The sequence below is a fragment of the Mesoplodon mirus genome (assembly GCF_964341445.2).
Source record: "Mesoplodon mirus genome assembly, chromosome: 16".
In the NCBI taxonomy this organism is placed as follows: Eukaryota; Metazoa; Chordata; class Mammalia; order Artiodactyla; family Ziphiidae; genus Mesoplodon; species Mesoplodon mirus.
The window spans coordinates 66917031-66935496 of record NC_138992.1 but is presented as its reverse complement, the minus strand read 5'-3'; the positions used below and the strand labels follow the sequence as shown (position 1 = coordinate 66935496).

The following is an 18466-nucleotide window of genomic DNA, read 5'->3' as shown; positions in this document are numbered from 1 at the left end:
CCATGAATTGGGCACAGCAATACCATCAGCCTCCCACGGCCCTGGAAAACCTGTTTGCCTGTTTCCCCCACACAAGGCAAAGAAGTCCCGTTTGTGAGGAATTAATGATCTAATTAGCATCCTTTGTAATTCAGTTCTCCTTTCAGAAAGGCTGAGAACACACACACACTCCATGCCGGACCCACAATGTCAGGTCCGTGCCTGAGAATAGGGCTGCCTGTAGGTTTTTGCAGAACTGTGATATCAGCATTTTCATTCCTCCTTCCTGCTCCCCACCGACCCCATCAATTCCTAGACACCATGTTTGAAACAGACCACAGAGAGTACACCACTCATCTTCCTCTAGGTTAAGAAGAAGGAAGTGAGTTTAATTTCTTCTCGTCTCATAGTCCTGGTTTCTGATCTTCCCTAACTTAGCAAGAGGGAGACAGCTAACGGCAACGAAGCCCCGAGATCAACTCCCTTCATCCATCCCTTCCACCCTTCGGTGTGCACAACTGTAAACTCTCCCAAGGGAAAAAAAAATGCTCTTTAGTGAATGTTTTCCTTCCAGGGCTCATTTGGTGGGGCGAGGGGTACCTTTCTCCTTCCTCTAGCATCTGTGCAGAGCATGCTGTATTGTCACAGCTCTGTACTGCATCCCTAACGTACCTTGACTGTTCTGCCACTGAGCAGAGATGACTGCGCTCCTGTGAAAGAATTGCCCACGATGGACCTGCCCAACCCAGTTTCCAGGGCTTCGACCCTTGGCTGTGAGTCACAGACCATGCCCCAGTCACTTCTCAGGCACTGATGACTGGCCCAGGGTCTTGGCTGTACTCTCTTTTCCAGTCTGGAATCCATAATGCTTAAGCTCTCCAAGGGCCTGAGATTCAGGAATGCTAAGCAGGGGGCAGGCCAATGCTTGGGTTCAATCTTCCTGAATAAACCTTCTACCCTTGACCTCGGCATTCCTCCTCACACCTGTTTCCAGCATCTGGCTCTGATTCTCTGACCCAGCCCAGCAGGTGCAGGACAGACACTGGTGGTCGCCCACTCAGTGGCCTCAAGTCTAGCCTTACCCTTCTCACCCACATTCCTTTAAGGCAAATGGCTTTCACTGTGGATGCTCAAGGCTTCTTTTGGATTGACCTGGAAAGACTGGCATTTAACATGCATGGTAACCAGATCCTTCCGTCAGGTTGAATTTGTGATTGGCATTCACGGCGGCAGAGAGGAGGGGGAGGCCCAGGTGTGGGGCTGGACACAGTTTCCTCACTGCCCCCAGCACCTCCTTCCGTGCTGGGCATGTGGCTGACATGTCCACAACGCCCGGCCCTCAGGGTGAGGCCGGGCCATTTCTAGGTAAAATGGTAACTGGCAGGGGTGGACCTGGAGCCATCAGCGTCCATTAATGTCTCAGTTGCAATTCAGTTTATCCAATCAGTTACTATCACTTGGATAAGCCTGAGGGAATGGAACGCAGGACAGTTACATTGTAATGGATCAGAATCGTGGGTGGTGTACACGATGCTCATTTGGGGAAGGGCTGAGGCTGGCACCTTACGGAGGCCCTGGGAAGCTTAGAGGCAGTCTGAGGGCACTGGTTACTCATCAAAATGACCTGGCACAGATCACTCTTTTATTTCGGGCTAGCAAAAAATAATTCCTCTTATAAATGTGGGCCAGAGTGAATATCAGAAAAGCGTCTGTTTTGTTTTGTTCAGTCAGTGAATCAAGTGGGTCAAGCCGCATTTAGGTAAAGGGGGCTACTGGTGTTGCCCCCAAGCCCAAACAAGAGCATTTCCTCCAAAACGGCACCCAGTTATATCATATCCCCTGCTCTAAGTGTCCAGGGACACATTTGGCCTTAGTGAAACGCCGAAGGCAGTTTCACGCTTTGATTGTCAAGAATATTGCCACAAGAAGCATGTTGGCTTTTTTAAAATATTCATCCCATTTAGCATAAAAATCAAGCCAAAGACTCCATTGAGTATTATCCTCTCTTTTCTTTGACACCTTCCTACTAAAAACTAACCTTCTGTTAAGAGCAACAAGCTTGTGTGCCTTTAGAGACCAAGAAGGTACGATTAATGAAAAAGCAGGTGAGGTGAAAGAAAAAATGTTGATAGGAGCACAAACATAATACATGACATTGTTTGCTTTCCTCTTAACTTACTTTGAGCATAGCAAGTGTACAGGCATAGTGACAAATGACCGCTGAAAACAGCCTTGCAGCAGGGGAGGCAAAAGGGAATGGTGAGCACTGTGGAAAACTCTGTGGGCGAGTGCATCCCAGCCCAAAGTGACCGTGCTGCTCAGCCCTTCCTGTAGGTTCTGGGTTGCTAAATTTCTGCTTTGCCAAGAGGACCTGCTAATCCAGATTTTAATGGGAAATCTCCTAATTAAAAATATTGTTTTAATTGTGGTTAAAAATACATAACATAAAAATGACCACCTTAACCACCATTTTGAAGTGTCCAGTTCAGTAGCACTGAGTAAATTCCCACTATTATGCAACCAATCTCCAGAACTTCTTTATCTTGCAAAACTGAAACTCTATACCCATTAAGCAATATCTTCCCATTGCCCCCTCCCCCTAACCCCTGGCAACCACCATTCTACTTTCTGCTTCTATGAATTTGACGACTTTAGATACCTCATGTAAGTGGGATTGTACTGAATTTGTCTTTTAGTGGCTGGCTTATCTCACTTAGCATAATGTCCTCAAGGTTCACCCATGTTGTAGCCTGTGTCAGAATTTCCTTCCTTTTTCAGATGGAGTAATATCCCATTATAAGTATATGCCACATTTTGTTTATCTATTTACCCGTTGACGGATACTTGGGTTGCTTTCACCTATTGTGAATAGTGCCATTGTAAACATGGTTGTACAGATATCTGTGTGAGTTCCTGTTTTCAATTCTTACTGAATTGCAGAATCATACGGTAATTCTCTGTTTAGTTTTTTGAGGAATCGCTATGCTATGTTGCACTGGTTTACATTCCCACCAACAGTGCACAAGAGTTTCTATTTTTCCACACCCTTGCTCCTAATTTTTTAATGTTTGCAACTAATTCAAGCCTTTTTCAAAATACCATGCACAGTTCAGGCCAAGCAAACACTGGCCATAACCTGGAACTGTGCTATACACAGAGAAAGATATCCACAGGCCTCTGGCAGAATTCATGCTACTTTATCCCCATCAGCAAGAAATGGTTCTCGATGACATAACAAGGATGATGCTTACACATCACTCAGCCCTAAGCAGGAGCAACTCTTACCACCTGCTCTTCAGGGCAGGGAAAGGATAGCCTAGCATCAGAATCTGACACTATTTTTTTTTTCCCTTTCAAACGGCATTTGATAGTAACAGGAAATAAATCAAAGGAAAAGAAAAGATTTTGTGTTTCTGAGTGAGTCTGGTTCATGAATACCCAGAATTTCTGGTCAAGTTCATGTGAGAAGAATGGTCTTTCCTTTAAGCAAAGGTGTATCATTCCCTTCGGCTAGTCTTCTGTGGATCTTGACTGAACTGGGTCTCCCAGTTGAGATGGAAAATTCTGCCTCCCTGTTCCATTTCCTGGTTTTATTTTATGACTAAAACTCACATTTCTAAACTTATCTGAAGCCCTGTGCTGACAGAGCAGTGTTAAATGATGGTTGTAAGTTTGTTCATTTGTTACCTGAGGAAAGTGTGTAAAATTCAGAAATAATGTCGGACTAACAATCCTTTCTTCCCCTTGTCATACATCTCAGAATAAACTGGAATGCAGGGCAAACTCAAAAGCAGGTAGAGGAGGTCAGTGCTTATCATTCTCTGTCCTTTGTTCGGCTTCAATGAGACATCCTTATGCCCAAGAAATAGCACTTCCTGTGATGAAGGAGAGCCAGCATTTGGAAAACGATTTAAAGGAATACATATACACAGTTCTCTTGGGGAAGGCTGTAAGGAAAATGTCCGCTTATGACTGAATGGGCTGTGCTTATAGAAAGATTTCTAAGTTTTTAACTCATTCTTCCTTTATGAGAGAGCCATATATAAAGTCGGGCCATGTGGAGGTACACTGGACTGGGTGGTGACTAACCATGATTACAGCATGCCAAAGGAACTAAAACTTACACATGATGTCCAGTTCTGGAAAGATGAGCATCACAAATACAATTGTCTTTCTTTACTGGGGCGTCTTGGCTGTTGTATATCGTTCCTCACAGACAGTCCCCAGGTGTTTCTGTGTGGCAGAGGAGCCTCTTTGCTAATATGAGAAGAAAAGGAAGGAAGGAAGGGAGGGAGGGAGGAAGGAAGGAAGGAAGGAAGGAAGAGAGGGAGGAAGGGAGGAAGGAAGGGAGGGAGGAAGGGAGGAAGGGAGGGAGGAAGGGAGGAAGGAAGGGAGGGAGGGAGGGAGGAAGGAAGGGAGGAAGGAGGGAGGGAGGAAGGGAGGGAGGAAGGAAGGGAGGGAGGGAGGGAAGAAGGGATGGAGGGAGGGAGGGAGGAAGGAAGGGAGGGAGGGAGGGAGGAAGGAAGGGAGGGAGGGAGGGAGGAAGGAAGGGAGGAAGGAGGGAGGGAGGAAGGGAGGGAGGAAGGAAGGAAGGACGGAAGGGAGGGAGGGAGGGAGGGAGGAAGGAAGGGAGGAAGGAGGGAGGGAGGAAGGGAGGGAGGAAGGAAGGAAGGACGGAAGGGAGGGAGGGAGGGAGGGAGGAAGGAAGGGAGGAAGGAGGGAGGGAGGAAGGAAGGAAGGAAGGGAGGAAGAGAGGGAGGAAGGGAGGAAGGAAGGGAGGGAGGGGGAGGGAGGGAGGAAGGAGGAGGGAGGAAGAGAGGGAGGAAGGGAGGAAGGAAGGGAGGGAGGGGGAGGGAGGGAGGCAGGAAGGAAGGAAGGGAGGGAGGAAGGAGGGAGGGAGGAAAAGGAAAGGAGGGAGGGAGGAAAAGGACATTTATGAAGCAGTTAATATAAGTGAGTCGTGTGCAAAGTGCTTTAGTGCATTACTTTATTTATTCAGCCCTTACAACAACCTTGTGAGATAGGGTGTCACCTCTATTTCACAAAAGAGAAAACTAAGGCTCAGAGAGGTTAAGTGACTTGCCCGAGTCATACAGCTAATAAGTTGTTAGTCTGGGATTCAAAACCAGGCTAAGCCTCTTTGCATAAAACTTCCTTGCTGAGATGGTTCACGGCGGGGTGGTCCTCAAGTTCACATAAATAAGACCAGGGAGACGGTATAATCACCTATAGATACTCAGGATAATCTCTGCTCTTAGGCCCCTGCTCTGGCACCAGCCTTTCTTCTCTGAAAGACAGCATTGGTCCATATTGTTTGGAATCTAATAACTGACTGAAAACATGAGAGTGTAAAAGTAGCAAACCCAAACTATTTAATACCAAGTTTTGAAGGCTGTAGGATATTAACAGCTAAAACATTGAAAATGGTAGATTTTAATCTCGAGTATAAAAAAAAGCACTAGAATATATACAGATTCCAAAAGCAGCCCCAAATGGCTTGCAAGCCACCAGCAGTGTCACGAAGATTCTGTCCCTCTGCAGAAAATACCTTACCCAACTCTAGTTTCACCCTTCAGATATTTCAGAACAACTGTCATGGAAGTTTCCTCTAGATTAGAAATTGCCTTCAAGAGGCTACAAAATGAAGCCTGATGGTCTGTTCATCTAGGCAGAATTCACTCTTCACTCATACAGAATGGCCAGAGAAAAGTACTTTACACATTAATGATATGCCTAGATCACTTGGGTTGTTTCAGGATTCGCAAGAGTAAGATGACTATGACAGGGAAGAGAAGAGTTCAGCATAGGCACCGGCTTCTGTCAGGACGATGTTTATTCCAAGTCAACTTCAAGGACATTGAAGTGGCTAACCCATTACCAACAGAATCTAGTAACAGCCTTTTAAAAAAAGCCCGATCAGGCTTCCCTGGTGGCGCAGTGGTTGAGAATCTGCCTGCTAATGCACGGGACACGGGTTCGAGCCCTGGTCCGGGAAGATCTCATATGCCGCAGAGCAACTAGGCCCATGAGCCACAGCTACTGAGCCTGCGCGTCTGGAGCCTGCACGTCTGGAGCCTGTGCTCCGCAAAAGAGAGGCCACGACAGTGAGAGGGCCGCGCACCGCAATGAGGGGTGGCCCCCGCTTGCCACAACTAGAGAAAGCCCTCACACAGAAACGAAGATCCAACACAGCAAAAATAAATAAGTAAATTAATACACTCCTACCCCCAACATCTTCTTTAAAAAAAAGGCCCGATCACACTTGATGTCTCAACTATTCCTTTATAGACATCTACCTGCTTTAGTTTTATTCTACTGTGGCTAATATGATTCCATGGCCCTTCTTAACTTTCTATCAGGGAACAACATGGCAGGGGGAAGGATAATCCTAAAGCCATAAGGACTTGGGAAAATTTTAGTGAACTTGAAACATCAGCACCCAGTATATGCTTAGGGTAAAATCTGGTGAAGTGCAGGACAAGCACTCATTTTTCTCTTGAAACTAGTTTGAGTGGCAACAAGACAACATACTTACTGAAGTTCTGCTTTGCCTGTGCCAGGTACTGTCCATTCATACAGCAGCTTCATAACATCACCCAGGGCTTCTGGGTTGAATGCATGTGCTTACCTCATTGCTTTGGTATCAGTGGCATTCTAATCCCATGGGATAACTTTACCAGTGAAGTCATCAGAATGTTAGTCTGCGTTTGGTAGTTCTCTGAGGAAGAACTGTTGGTCATGGTACCCTCAATGTAAGCAGTCTGCATTTTTACATCAAGTTGCATTTCAGCAAGACTTCTTTATGATTGTCCCTCATTCCACTGAGTGATTATTTTTTAAACTCAAGGCATCATAAATAAATTTCACTTATGAGATTAGATAGATCAATGACTTCAAAATCGTAACTTGTATCTGTCTGGTATCTATAAAAGATAGATATCTCTTTAGGAATGTCTATGTAATTAGATTTTATTGCCTGGAGAAAAAAAGTCCTTTTATTCATGATTTGCTCAAAACTAAGCCTGCAGTTTTGCAAAAATTACATATATATATATATATATATTCTTCACATGCTGGTAGAAATTCCTACTTTAGCAGTGGAGAGATTATATGTCATGTGATATAGTGAAGTCATTTAAATCAGGATTTTATTTATTTTGAAGATTTTTCTAAACCCAAATTCCTAGTAGATTTAATGTTATTTTCACCTCAGTAAATCATGTACAAGTGGACTTTAAAAAAAAGTAGAATAGACTGTACTGGTTCCCAAGGGGCATGCATTACCGTTGCCCCTTTTTAGATCATGAGTGTGAATTCCTTTCATGGCTCTTGGCCATAGCCAAGATAACCTGAGCTTGCTTTCCATTCCTAATAATAATTATGTCCTATATAATTATTATTATCCTTTCTCCTCAATAGAAAAGTGACTGGATCAACTCAAAAAAGACTGGCCTCTTTTTCCTCTGATGCAGATTTTCTTCTGTTGCAGACTGGATTTGAGGACCCTCCCCTCCAGGGACAGGCTGCAGCTTCAGGGAGTGGGAATGGAGCTGATTCTCAGCCAGCTCGCCATGTCTTCTCCTTTTCCTGGTTGAACTCCCTGAATGAATGATGTTCATTCCAACTGCTGCACCTCTGTCTGCCTGGCTGAGATTCACACAGGCAGCAGGGAACCTAGATGAAACTAATAGTATGCAGGTGATGAAAGGGACCTCTGAACAGGATTTCTACCAAAAATACCCTTTAATTCCAGATGACTTAGCTAACACATTGAGGGAAAACAATGCTTTGAGAAAACAGTTGCAGAAAGCATTGGGAAAAAAGGAACTTGATCTTACGCAAATCTTTTATTGTGTGGGAAACATTATGAAGGGTTTGTAGGTGTGGTTATGTGTGTGTGTGTTTCAGTAACAAGTGGCAGGTGTTGAAAAATGTGGGCACTACACTCTCATCTCTAATAGGCACCGTCTTTTGTTATGAAATCGTAGTAGCTCTTATTCTCTTTCCTCTTTAACAGTGCAGGTGGTCAGTGAAATTCAGTGTTAATTCAGAAGTGACTGATTTATCAATATATGGACAAAAGGTAAATCATTGACCAAAGATATGAGATGCTTCACGAAGCTTTCCTCTTTTCCAAAACAGATGTCGCTGAATGGATAGCCAGAAATGTTCTTTGACTCTGGTGACACTTTCATAGTCCAGAAGGCTAAAGGCCAAGGACATTTCTTGTGACATTTTTCTAATCTTAGTTTTAGATATGCAGATATCAGGCACTTTAACTAAAAAAGACTTTTCAACAGGAACTGTCTGTTTTCTTATGTATCCACTGAGGCACCAATCTGCTGAACTGTAGAATAACTGCATGTATTTAAATATATATATACACACACACAATACACATTATACATGTACAAATATATGTATTTAAATCATGCTTTATTTGTTCCACCATAATTTTGCCTCCTTCAAAATATAAGTTTAACTTTACTCTGTATGAACTCTTAAATAAATGCTGTTTTTAACAATTTAGTCTTACAATGATTTATTATGTTTCATATCATCTTATTAATCCACTAATCAAGTGAATTTAAAGGGTCTCAAGGGAAGAAGCACCCTCATCCATCCAAATTAATTTTGAAGTATTAAACATTTGATTGAATTTTTAAAGTTATAACTAAACTACCAAAGGCGAGTGCATTGTAAAACTAATTAGGTGTGCTGTTAGATTTTAGAAGTGCATAGAGATAGTTTGTATTCCTAAGAATTAAAGTGATTAGGGTTGGCATAGACATACATGAGGTATGTGTGAAGTTATTAAAGTCAAAATGTGCTTTATAAAAAAAAATGTTCCCAAGGGCCATTTTACAGCAACTACATTTAGTTCTTTTAAGTGGAGAGGCTATTAAGTTTCTCCTACTAGAAGACAGCAGTGGAAAATAGCTTAGAAAAAAAGAGAATTAATGGTACCAAAGTAATCGTTTGATAAAGTAAGCCTTTCTCATGGGAAAACAAAGCAGCATTTTGGCCCCTAATTGGAGGAAAGCCCCGCCACAGCCCTTGTCCTCTTTTCCTTTCCTCCTTCCCCACTGTCCCCAATTATTTCACATCTTATAGGTAATCAGGGTTAGATGTTATTTCCATTATGAATCAATCTTCCATTTACAGAATTACCAATACTTAGAACTGGAAACAACTTTCCAAATTACTTAACCTCAGGGGAGTCATCTGAGGTGCAGAGATGAGTCCAAGGTGGTTGCAGTGTAAGCCACTGACATACGTTTGTGTTTTTAGTAGAAAATAAAATGCAAGGAGTTTTGTTTTCTCTTGGGCTGAAGTCAATTTGGAGGAAGTAAGGAGCTCAGGGTATATTCCCGTGTGAGCACTGAAGAGGAAAAATAAAGTCACGATTACCTTGGCAGCTTTTATTAGAAATATAAATATTCAACATTCTCTTACACAACCAAATTGACCAAGGATTGGAAAGCTGTTTTTATTACTGAAACGTTTACAAGGAAAAGTTGGTTCAAAGAGCTTACAGATCTTGTCTCACCCACCCAAGAGAATGACATTCTTTTTGGCTCAAACCACAACAAAATCAATTGGGAGACTTCTGTCTGCTTCTTCAAAACATCTCCTCCTGGGTCTATACTCTCTTTTAAAACACTGTTAAAGACACCGGGAAACAGAAACTATAAGTACACGGTACAAATGACAGGATGTTGCTGTTACTGCACGTGAATACGCTTCGTGCACGCTCGCTAAGGAGTATGGGCGCTCTTGCTGTACATCCTCTACGTCTCAAGCTATATAAAAATAAACACATGGTATCAGAGCAATGCTGTGGTACAGAATACGGCATGATGTTTTACTTTTACTTTTTGTGTTAAATGCAGAATCTTTCTGGCCAAACGCACCGTTTCACTTCCCAATAATCTCCATCAGTTTCCTGTTGCTGTGAGCTTGCTGCGCTAACTGCTCAGCCCTGGCCATTTCCAAGACTTCTCGGAGGAGGTGGAAGGTGAGATCCAGGGAGATGGGAGGTTCCTCGGCTCGCCTCTCCCTCTCTGGTGCCTCCTGGCGGCCACCGAGGGCGTTCTCGGCGCCGCGTTCCACCGGACTCGCAGGGCTGTCGAGCGGGCGCCGGGGCAGCAGCAGCTGCTGCAGCAACGCGCGGAAAAAGTTGGCGGCCACCTCGTCCGGCGAAAGGCGGCTGCCGCTGCTGCCGGCAGGAGGCGAGGAGGCGGCCGAGAGCGGAGCAGCGGGGCTCTTTTTGAGGCTACCCAGGCGGAGGAAGTACTCCTCCCCCATACGGAGCAGGCCGGGCCGAGCCTGCGGCTGCTGGGGCTGCGACGAAGACTGGAAGAAATCCAGGGGCTGGGGGTGCTGCGAGGCCTGCCGGGCCCCCGGGACGGGCCCCCGGCTCAGGAGGGCCCTGCATGGCGGGCAGGGCAGGAGAGCCACCAGCAGGACGCCCGCGGACACGAGCAGCGGCAGCCGCATGTTAGGGGCGCTAGGTGCGGCACCCAGGTGGGCAGAGGGCGGAACGAGAGAGAGAAAGAGAGAAAGCAAGAGTTGATCAGAGTTGAGCTCGACTGGGAGGTGCACTCGGGGCGCGGGGGGGGGGATGCTTCCTACAGGACGACACCCACAGATCTGGCTCGGGGGCTCGGGCGGGCGCTGTCCGCGGTGCTGAAGCGCGCAAACTCGGACTTCCAGAGTTGGAGGGAGGCCGAGACGGGGAGCAGGAAAAGGGACGCCTGCGGGGCTCGGCGCCAAAGCTCAGCCCCTCGTCAGGCCGGACTGACCCTTCTTACGAGACTCACGAAGGGACGGTCCCTGAGTGCCCTTTGTAACGGTCCCCCAAACTCTAGAGAAGACCTACAAATGTAAGATCTCACCTGTCCTACACATCTCCCCCCACCCCACCCCCACCCCACCCTTTCCGGATGTTTCAGCGTTTTCCTCCGAACTGAGAACTGCTACCCGCTCCTCGTCGTTCTCCACCCCTGTCCTTGCATCCTTCTCTCGGCGGCTGGGCTGGATGGGGGGCTCAGTTACGCAGCCAGCGAGGGATAACTGCCAGCTCGGGTAACGACGAGCAGCCGTCTAAGTTCGCTTTAGCCACATCCCAGCTACTATCGGAATCTTGAGGCACAGCCGGTAAACACACACACACGCGCGCACACACACACACACACACACACACGCACGCCTAGGGACAGCTGGCTGCGCGGCGCACACCGTGGCCGCTCCGGCGGTGCAAAGTTGGAGGCGCGTTTCCGTCTAGGCGCTCCCTACCTTCTGAGGCGCTTCTGCAGGTGAGCGGAGCGCTGCGCCGCTCTGCAGAGGAGCGGCTCCGGGGCTTTCTTCCCTTCTCCTTTCTTTCCCCACTCTCTTCTTCTCTTTCTCTTCAGTCTCTCCACGGCCCTGGGCTCCGAGTTTCTCCCCACCAGAGCCCGGAGTGGGATTTTATAGCGTCGACCCTCTTCAGAAACCACGCAGCATCTGCCTAATAAGCTGACGCTCTCTTGACAGCTCGATTGCGTGCTGCCTCTGCTCCTGCATAAATCACAGGGCCCTGCCGGGGAGCGAGGGGCAGAATTTTTGCTCTCTCAACACTGAATCTCACATCCAATTATATCAACAGATATTTATCGCCTCCTTGGTGACGTCAACGAGCCCTAAAATGGAAGGGCTTCTTATGACTTGTCCATTGACAAAAATTCTTGAATGAGATTTCCCAAGAGTGAAAACATACTGACCTCTTACTAGGAAAGGCCAAGCTGAAGGTCAGGAAAGAGACAGTGACTGAGAGGGGGGAGGAAGGGACGTCTATCAACACACGGTCTTGTGGGAAAAGCAGTAACCAGTGATAGGGGGTGACACGGGATCCTCCCCTCCCCTCTCCCACCTAACTTCTCTGACCAGCTGTGTCAGGCAACACCTCAGTATTGGAAAAATAGCCCTTTGCTAGAGACAAAGTGTCCCATTACCTTTCTGCCTGGATAAGAATGAAGAACAAGGAGATGGGAGTGCAGAGACGTCCAGCTTTTAAGCCTCTAACTGCTTTTTCCTCCCAAGAACAGATGAAGGCATTATGAGTCTGCAGAGACAAGACCAATAAGTCTCCTGAAACACTGCCCAAGTTTTTTAAATGATGCAAGAGGTACTCCCGTGATGAAGAGGCACGAACCAGGTTCAGTCGGGGAAGATTTTAAGTTCTCCCAGAAACTCACTGTTCCTCCTTTGTCTCCTCTCTCAGAATCTGAAATTAATTTCGGACTTTTCTGTTTCCAAATTAGAGAAAGTACCAGTGAGAGGTGAGTGAGTTAAACTTCCTTTATCTAGTTTACTCAATGCAAGCCCAATGAAAGAAGCATTCATTCTAACTTCCTATTCTATATTGGAAAAGGCTTAAACTGCTTGATTACAGGGCTGAATTTGTCAGTTACATGTTTTCACTGATGAATATCGAGTCTGTAAAAGATAACCTCCTTCATTTTGATTCCAAATACTATTAATATCCATGATAGTATCCACATCAGGAGCACCCAGGTTGTTGTTTTAATTATTTCTTTTTCCAAATTCAAATGTGCTACATGGGAGACTAGTAAATAAAGAAATGCTCTCTGGCAGTACCACAGAATGGAATGCCTATAAAACCACACTCAAATTTCAAAATAAATCAATACTATCATATAGGTGGGAGGCAGTTACCTCTAGTTCTGCAATTCAAAATTCACTTCCAGACTCTGGTGTCTATGATTCAATTCAGCTTCTACATAACCATCAGAGCTGTTTATCAGAAATTTCCTTTTCCTCATTCCTGGTTACCTCTGCTACTTCCTTTGTAGCTAGCATGACAAATGATGCAATGCTTATTTCAACTCCTATTTTTGGGTCTATAATAATCCACAACTGCTCTTAGAAGCAAAAGGAAGGTAGAAAGAGAAATTCTGGCAGTTTCCAGAGAAGTCAGCCCATAGTTGGATCATTGCACTATGGAATGTAGTTTTGACATAAGAGAACAGAGAAAGAAATGTGTCTTCTGGGGAAGATGTGAGTTGTTAATAGAAGATCATAATTATGAAATTGGTTGAGATTTTAGAGGAAAACCGTGTTTTATGTTAGTAAGAAAAGAGCCCTCTTCTGTCCCCATTGGCATATCTCAGCTTGGATACCAACCTGGAGGTGAAAGTAGATCTGAAAGGGGAAGTTAAGGTTAACGGATACAGAAGAAGAACTAGGAAAGGGATGAGACCATGGGTTTAGCTGGGGAGACCGGGAGGTTCCTCCAGAGAAGATACAACTAGGCTTTGACTAACCCCAAACCTTTTCAGATCTCTCTCCTCTTGGGCCATATGGAGGATGTTGTTTTAGTATAGCTCCCTCAGCACTGCTGAATCCTTGCTGTGAGATTTTCCTAGAGTAGGCAGTTGGTTGGGCAAAGTGGCTCTGACTAGGGGTGAGGAACAAAAGGCCTAGATCTCAGCGGAGGAGGAACTGTGCAGAGTAGCCCCTACTCGCCACAATTTAGTCAAAAGCTAGATCTCATCAAATCACTGAGCATTCACATTAGAAATGACTGGAAGAGATCCTTTAGTTTTGATGAGAACCAGAGAGGTTAAGTGACTTACGTGAAGTCTCTCAGCTAGTTAGTGATAAAAGTCAGAATTAGAATCCAGTTCTTTTGACTACCAGTTGTAGTATTTCCATAATATAGCAATACCCTTTGAACCGCCTTTTCCAGCAGAGACACAGAAACAAATTGAAGTGAGAAGATGAATTTAGGTAAAGCAACATGTTCACACACCCATCCTGAGTTACCTTTTCTCCGACTTCCGTATATTGATAAATCTCCTAAGGCATGAGAGCACAGAGACTCTCTGTGCATGCTGATGCCCTAGCACCTGATCTCTGTGCACACACTGCAATTTACCTGTCAGCTGAATCTCGTCATTATAACATGAGGTTTTTAAACGCATTGCCAACTTAAGTTGCATTAATTTGATTTTCCACCTTAGTTTACTTTGGAAAAAAGAGATCTTTTGATAAAGTATAGAGTTATGTGGTTCTCAAAATAATGATACAAATGTGTGATTGAAGAAATAACATATTTCAAGAGGACTTATATGTACAGCAAGCTAAATACCCAAGTCTGTAAAAATTACCACTGACAGATTCAATCTTACATGTAGGAATAACTTCTTGAAAGGAGTCACTGGAGAACCAATTTAAATGCTTTTAGAACCTAAAAACACAATCCAAGAAATACAGGCACAAAACAGGGACTACTTCATGCTTTCAACCGCATTTTTCAATAAGAACATAATACAGGGTATAGTTTAATTTAAAAAGATGGCACAGCAGTCCAATGAATAAAGAAATATTAGAAATAATAGGTACCTGCTGGGCATATTCCTGCCATCTGCATCTCCCTGACTTTTGAGGAGATCCCAGCATATGCTTCTACTAGCAAAGTTCATGGCAAATGAAGACATAATCCAGGTTTGCTAACTGAAACATTTGTTGAAATGAATCTACCATCTCCAATGACAGCCTTTGACAGTGCCGAGGGTGGATAGGTGGTTTGGCAATTGTTTGTAACTTCCATAGGTAGGGCTAGGGAGAGGACCTCAAACAGCACAAATATCTAACTGCTTCACTAGTAACAGTAACTTTTATTAATCTCTTCTGATTATCAAAGCCATTCATCCTCCTTACAGAAAACTTAGAAAAAATTGGAAAAGTATAAAGAAGAATACAAAATTCCTCACATTCCAGAATGTAATCTCCATTAATATTTTGTTGTTTCCCTTGAGAATTTTTCCTGAGCTCACATATTTTATGTAACTGGGATCAGACTGTGTTCCTAATTGTGAATTTCTGCCTAACAACAACTCCTCCGCCTCCCCCTCCTCTTAACTTAAAAGTAATTGGTCGGAGGAATCTTTCCCAGATTCCTAGATTAGGTTTGGGACCTGTGCTCCATGTTCTCCTAACATCATGAATGTCCTCCATCATAAAGCTCACATTTTTACATCCTTACTGGTACAATATATATCTTCCTTGCTGGACTGTCAACTGTGTGGCAGAGACTTGATTTTCTTTATAAACTGCCATTTTTGTTACTCCAGCCCCTAGAACAGTGCTAAAACATGGTAGATACCCAATAAACCTTTCGAATGGATGAACTGTAGACAATGAATGGAGTATTTTTAAAAATCTACAAACCTATCATATAGAAATTGCTAGATAACATCTTATATCTAAAAATTTATAATCTACTTTTCTCCACTTAAAATAATATCTCAAACATTTTCCTATATCTAAATGACATGTTTTATTGACTGCATGGCATTCCATCAAAATGTACCACTTTCTATTCATTCTTCATTGTTGATCACTATCCTAATGACCTGCTTTTTAATTTTTCTTCTACATCTTTCCCTTGCACCTTTAAGTAATACATTCATAGAATCATTTCCTGATCCTTCCTATATAAAGAATATCTCTTAACTCTCTGGACTGTAAAATGAGAATGTTAGTATCCTTTCAGCTTTTCACACACCCTCCTGCACCTTGATATCCCAGGATCTCTCAACTGTACTTTTAGATTGTCAGTGTTAATACTTACATAGCTATAGTTAAAGCACTCTGTGTGTTGACTATAGATTGATCTAAAAGTTAAAAATCAATATAGTTTGTAATTATTGACTATGTAAAAAGTGTTCACTGTAGAACAAAGTCATAGACTCTGATATATTTCCTTTCTTGTTTTTGTTTTTCTACAATTACCAATTACCTTTTTTATATTCCCAGTTTGGTTTTTCCCAGAATTACTGTCTTACTTTTCTTCCCAATTTCTTTCAAATTTCAATTATGACAAGCAATCTATCAAGCCCTTCCCCTATTTTTTTTTTTTTTTTTTTTTTTTTTTGCGGTACGCAGGCCTCTCACTGCTGTGGCCTCTCCCGTTGCGGAGCACAGGCTCCGGACGCGCAGGCTCAGTGGCCATGGCTCACGGGCCTAGCCGCTCCGCGGCATGTGGGATCATCCCGGATCGGGGCATGAACCCGTGTCCTCTGCATCAGCAGGCGGACTCTCAACCACCATTTTTAAGACCCCTCTACTTGAGTACTCTAACCTGCTGCTTTCAGACTGGTCTGGTGCACAGCTCTCTTCCTGGGACTTCTCTTTTCTGTTTATTGATTGAATTCACTATCCAGAGTCATATGATTTATTCCTTCTTGATTTCTGCATTTATTTTGCTAGAGCACAACCACAGATAACTTTCTAATGAAATAGAAACAAAGAAAACAATAGCAAAGATCAATAAAACTAAAAGCTGGTTCTTTGAGAAGATAAACAAAATTGATAAACCATTAGGCAGACTCATCAAGAAAAAGAGGGAGAGGACTCAAATCAATAAAATTAGAAATGAAAAAGGAGAAGTTACGACACCGCAGAAATACAAAGCATCCTAAGAGACTGCTACAGGCAACTCTATGTCAATAAAATGGACAACCTGGAAGAAATGGACAAATTCTTAGAAAGGTGTAACCTTCCAAGACTGAACCAGGAAGAAATAGAAAATATGAACAGACCAATCACAAGCACTGAAATTGAAACTGTGATTAAAAATCTTCCAACAGGGCCTCCCTGGTGGCGCAGTGGTTGAGAGTCCGCCTGCCGATGCAGGGGATACGGGTTCGTGCCCCGGTCTGGGAGGATCCCATATGCCGCGGAGCGGCTGGGCCCGTGAGCCATGGCAGCGGAGCCTGCGCGTCCGGAGCCTGTGCTCCGCAGCGGGGGAGGCCACAACAGTGAGAGGCCCGCATACCACAAAAAAAATAAAAAATAAAAAAAAAAAAAAAAAAAAAAAATCTTCCAACAAACAAAAGTCCAGGACCAGATGGCTTCACAGGTGAATTCTCTCAAACATTTAGAGAAGAGCTAACACCCATCCTTCTCAAACTCTTCCAAAGAATTGCAGAGAAGGAACATTCACAAACTCATTCTATGAGGCCACCATCACCCTGATACCAAAACCAGACAAAGATACTAAAAAAGAAAATTACAGACCAATATCACTGATGAATATAGATGCAGAAATCCTCAACAAAATATTAGCAAATAGAATCCAACAACACATTAAAAGGATCATACACCATGATCAACTGGAATTTATCCCAGGGATGCAAGGATTCTTCAGTATACCAAAATCAATCAATGTGATACACCGTATCAACAAATTGAAGAATAAAAACCATATGATCATCTCAATAGATGCAGAAAAAGCTTTCGACAAAATTCAACACCCATTTATGATAAAAACTCTCCAGAAAGTGGGCATAGACGGAGCCTACCTCAACATAATAAAGGCCATATATGACAAACCCACAGCAAACATCATTCTCAATGGTGAAAAACTGAAAGCATTTCTTCTAAGATCAGGAACAAGACAAGAATGTCCACTCTCACACTATTATTCAACATAGTTTTGGAAGTCTTAGCCATGGCAATCAGAGAAGAAAAAGAAATAAAAGGAATACAAATTGGAAAAGAAGTAAAACTGTCACTGTTTGCAGATGACATGATACTCTACATAGAGCCTCCTAAAGATACCACCAGAAAACTACTAGAGCTAATCAATGAATTTGGTAAAGTTGCAGGATACAAAATTAATGCACAGAAATCTCTTGCATTCCTATACACTAATGATGAAAAATCTGAAAGAGAATTTAAGGAAACACTCCATTTACCATTGCAACAAAAAGAATAAAATAGTGAGGAATAAACCTACCTAGGGAGACAAAAGACCAGTATGCAGAAAACTATAAGACACTGATGAAAGAAATTAAAGATGATACCAACAGCTGGAGAGATATACCATGTTATTGGACTGGAAGAATGAATATTGTGAAAATGACTATACTACCCAAAGCTTCTACAGATTCAATGCAATCCCTATCAAATTATCAATGGCATTTTTTACAGAACTAGAACAAAAAATCTTAAAATTTGTATGGAGACAGAAAAGACCCCAAATAGCCAAAGCAGTCTTGAGGGAAAAAAAATGGAGCTGGAGGAATCAGACTCCCTAACTTTAGACTATACTACAAAGCTACAGTAATCAAGACAATATGGTACTGGCACAAAAACAGAAACATAGATCAATGGAACAAGATAGAAAGCCCAGAGATAAACCCACGCACCTATGGTCAACTAATCTATGACAAAAGAGGCAAAGATATACAATGGAGAAAAGACAGTCTCTTCAATAAGTGGTGCTGTGAAAACTGGACAGCTACATGTAAAAGAATGAAATTAGAACAATCCCTAACACCATACACAAAAATAAACTCAAAATGGATTAGAGACCTAAATGTAAGACTGGACACTATAAAACTCTTATAGAGGAAAACATAGGAAGAACACTCTTTGACATAAATCACAGCAAGATCTTCTTTGATCCATCTCCTAG

The 18466-nt window shown here is 43.3% G+C and overlaps 2 protein-coding genes across 4 annotated transcripts in view; one reads left to right on the top strand and one right to left on the bottom strand.

Moving 5' to 3' along the window:
• TRIM55 (tripartite motif containing 55) overlaps window positions 1-7591 on the top strand; it is a gene marked incomplete at both ends in the record, with an annotated part of 42374 nt that extends 34783 nt beyond the window's left edge. For all 3 annotated transcript variants that reach the window (XM_082601168.1, XM_082601167.1, XM_082601166.1), the window contains one exon: window positions 7469-7591. In XM_082601168.1, the coding sequence (XP_082457294.1) occupies window positions 7469-7591 (123 nt within the window). The remainder of the gene's footprint in view (window positions 1-7468) is intronic.
• A 2306-nt stretch (window positions 7592-9897) lies between these two features.
• Window positions 9898-10485, bottom strand: CRH (corticotropin releasing hormone; the record flags this gene model as incomplete). Its single annotated transcript, XM_082601111.1, has 1 exon — window positions 9898-10485. Exon 1 carries the CDS (start codon window positions 10477-10479, stop codon window positions 9898-9900), a length of 582 nt encoding a protein of 193 aa, XP_082457237.1. The 5' UTR covers window positions 10480-10485.
• Between the last annotated feature and the right edge of the window lie 7981 nt (window positions 10486-18466).